The 3,483-nt window shown below is 45.2% G+C and overlaps 1 protein-coding gene across 1 annotated transcript in view; it reads left to right on the top strand.

The window, feature by feature from the left end:
• Window positions 1-838: 838 nt before the first annotated feature.
• HOXC10 (homeobox C10) overlaps window positions 839-3,483 on the top strand; it is a 4,641-nt gene continuing 1,996 nt past the window's right edge. Inside the window, exon 1 of the mRNA XM_040581135.1 lies at window positions 839-1,658. Coding sequence (XP_040437069.1) covers window positions 878-1,658 — 781 coding nt within the window. The 5' untranslated portion in view covers window positions 839-877. The remainder of the gene's footprint in view (window positions 1,659-3,483) is intronic.

A 3,483-nucleotide genomic window follows, 5' to 3' on the forward strand; every position in this document is an offset into this window, starting at 1 on the left:
GCTCTAAGGAGCTTCGGGGTTTCGGGGAAATGCCTGCCTGAAGGGTCTCTGAATTATTCCCCAATTCCCGCCCCCCCCCTTCCCACATCTCTCTCGAAACAGCGAAAGCAAAGCCGCGCCGAGTGCATCACCCCACCGCACCCCCCAAACCCCATCTACCCCCCTAAAAAACCCAAATAATTTTAATACGCATAAAAATAACGCCAAGCAGCAGCAGCAGCGCAGCAGCCGGCTCAGCCCAGAGGAGCTCGCCCATGCCCAGCCTCGCTGGGGAGGGCGGGGAAGATGCAAGCGAGCGGAGGAAGGAGAAGGAGAGAGGAGGGGGGCGTCGGGAGGCAACAATTAAAAATTGGTTTTGGGGCGCAAAAAGGTAATTCCGAGAAGGCACGGGAAGAGGGGGAAAAAAGGGGAGGGGATGATTCTTTAATTTAAATTTTACCCTCTCCCCCTATACATTTTAAAAAAAATAAACTAAAAAATTTTCAAAATCGATATAAATTTTGTAATTTTTTCTTTCTTCGGTGGCCCCGCTCCTTTGCCCCGTTTCCACGCGTGGCTCCGTTGGTAAACAAACGGGCGGGCGGGAGCGGGCGGCGGGGCTCTGCCTTTGTTCGCCGGCAGGTCCCGGCCCGGTGCTGGCAGATGTCGCTGTTGCTCCACGGTGCCGCTCCCGGTCCCGACAACTTGACCCCCGTGACGTCGCCCCCGTCTGAATCATCAAGGCCATTTTCAATCCTCATTGGCCTGGGCATCACGTGGGGGGGTGGAGGGGGGGAGAGCGATGCGTGGATAATTATGGTGCTTGATATTTTTTCCCCCTAAAAAAAAGATGTCAGCCCCTGGCTGGAGTATTCCTCCTTAAAAACCCTCTCTGAAAATGTCATGTCCCAACAATGTGACTTCTAACTCGTTTTTGATGGACTCGTTGGCCGGTACCTGTAGAGGGGAGAATTATTCCTCCAGCCAAGGGATGTACATGCAGCCTGGGAGCGATTTCAGCTGCGGAGTCATGAGGAACTGTGGAATTATCCCGTCTCTTTCCAAAAGGGACGAGGTGAATAGCGCTACCTTGTCTCTCAGCACCTATCCATCTTACCTTTCTCAGCTAGACACTTGGTGTGACCCCAAAAATACGTACAGGATCGAGCAACCTGTTGCAAGACAGCTCCCATCCTGCTCCTTCCCAACCAATGTCAAGGAAGAGAATGTTTGCTGTATGTATAACGCTGATAAAAGGGCAAAAAATGCCACAGAGACGGCCCTCTACCCCAACCAAATGCCTGAGTCTTGCCTAAATGACCATGAAGTCCCCGTTCCTAGCTACTACCGAGCGAGCCAAGGTTACCCCTCCATGGAGAAGACGTCAAACTGCAGCAATCCAAATGAGTTTGAGGCAAGTTTTGAATCCAGGGCGAGCCTGAACCCAAGGAATGAGCATCTGGAACCAGCACCACCACCTCCTCCTCCTCCTCCGCCCCCGGTGGCTAAAGTGAGTTTTCCCGAAAACACAAAAACAGATAATACTCAGAACACATCCACGAACGAAATTAAAACAGAAAAAAGCGCCCCAGCACCCAAAATAAGTCCTTCGGAAGCAGAGAAAGAGCTGAATAAAAACACTGACACCAGCACTGACAATTCTGACAATGAAGCAAAAGGTAAGGGAATCATTCATTACCAATAGCTAATTTCAGCAATTAGTAATCATCCATAGCTAATAAGAGCTAGAGTACTGCGAATATGCACTAACGTGCTCTCTACCCAGCCAACTTCTCCTCCAGAAATTGGCACAATAATGTTCTGTATTGTTGCTGTCTTTTTGGGGAAAAAAAATCTTCCTAGAACTGTTGGGTGGTTTGCTTTGGGTTGTTTGTTTTGTTGGTGTGGTTTTTTTTTTTTTTTAATATATATTTAAGAGCTGAGAAAAAGGAGCAGACAGCTATTTGAGAACTCGTCCCCTCGTTCTTTTTATGGAGAAAATTTGCTGTGCATGTACTTATGCAAAAAAAAAAAAAAAAAAAAAAAGGTTCTTGCAGTCAACGCTGCAGAATGTGATAAGATGAGGTGGCTTTGCTTTGAAATTGCCGAGACTTGGGGCTTGTTTGTTTGGGGGTGTCGCTTGCAAGGGGGGTTGTGGTTTTTAAGGCAGATGAACCCTGATTATTTTCCCTTTCATATCGCTTTCTATGTAAATGCTTTATTTCCGTGTGCTAAGAGGATTTGTCTTCTTTGGCTTTGCTCGGTGTTGAAGTAGGGTAAAAAATTAAAATGCGTAGAGTCTAATTTGCAGTTGCAAACATCTCAGGCTGGAGTTGTGCAGTGTGGTTCATTTCGTGGCTTGGAAGCTCGTTGGGAGACTCAGAGAGGAAAAAGCTGCTTTTTTTTTTTTTTTTTCCTGGCGAATTGAGGTCTTGTTTGCGAAGGCAAAAAATGTTTCTGTGTGTTGAGCAGATGTTTTAAATTTGGTATTTTCTGAAAAGAGGCTTTCATGGAAGACGTTTTATTTTCACTATAGAGATTGCATATGGCTTGAAATCTACGTGTATGTGAATATTCGGGTTTGTTCCTGTCCAAAATTGAAGCTAGGTGGATTCTGAGGCTTCTTTCAGGTCAATAAGTGAGGAACATGCGAAGGGATGAATTTAATTTCTCTAAAAAGTTGGTAGAAAATCCTGCCTAGATCTAAGCAACGGGTTGCATGGTTTGCCTGTGGTATGTGGATTAAAATATCCGCCGTGTGTCAGGATCCGTGCTATAATTAGGGTTCCAGCAGCAGAATGATGGCTGGGAAATGTGGCGTTGTATGTGCATGCAGGGCTGCATGCATGTGGGTCGTGTGTGGACCCCCATGCACACACACCTCGGGTCTGTGGCACCAGCAAAACCTATCCTCTGGCGCTTCCCTCTCCAAAATTGGCCTTTTTAAAAGCAAACCCCAGAAACACTTCTCTTTTTTATCCTTTATTTTTTCTTTATTTTCTTTCTTTCTTTTTTTTTTTTTTTTTTTAATACCATTCCGCATCCAAAGGGAAATGATATTATCTGGCAGTTGAGTTGCAATTGCACACACCCCCTCACCCATACCCACAGGAGAAAAAAAAAAAAGCAAAAAAAAAATCCCCACAAAGTCAAGGTTATCAAAACCCCTCCAAACTTATCTGCACAAAGCGCCTTCAACAACCACGCCAAGAGAGGTTTTGGTGGGAGTTAACCCGAAAGAAAGATAATATTGGGTCGGATTTGTAATTGGGGAGTAAATAAAGGAATAAATAAATACAGATAAAGGTTTTCTTTCGCTTCAGATGTTAAATTTAAAATGGGTGCGTGGAGAAAGATGAAGTTTCCCAGTGTTTTTGCGTTTTAAAAGGCATTTCGTGGTGTTTGCAGCGTTTTCAAATGGTCAGATCCAATTTGGGGCGGATTTTGCCTGTTTCTGTTTCTGTTGCTTCCTTTTAAAATCTTGTATAGCTTCAGTTTTCGTTT

This window comes from Falco naumanni (assembly GCF_017639655.2).
Source record: "Falco naumanni isolate bFalNau1 chromosome 20 unlocalized genomic scaffold, bFalNau1.pat SUPER_20_unloc_1, whole genome shotgun sequence".
NCBI lineage: Eukaryota > Metazoa > Chordata > Aves > Falconiformes > Falconidae > Falco > Falco naumanni.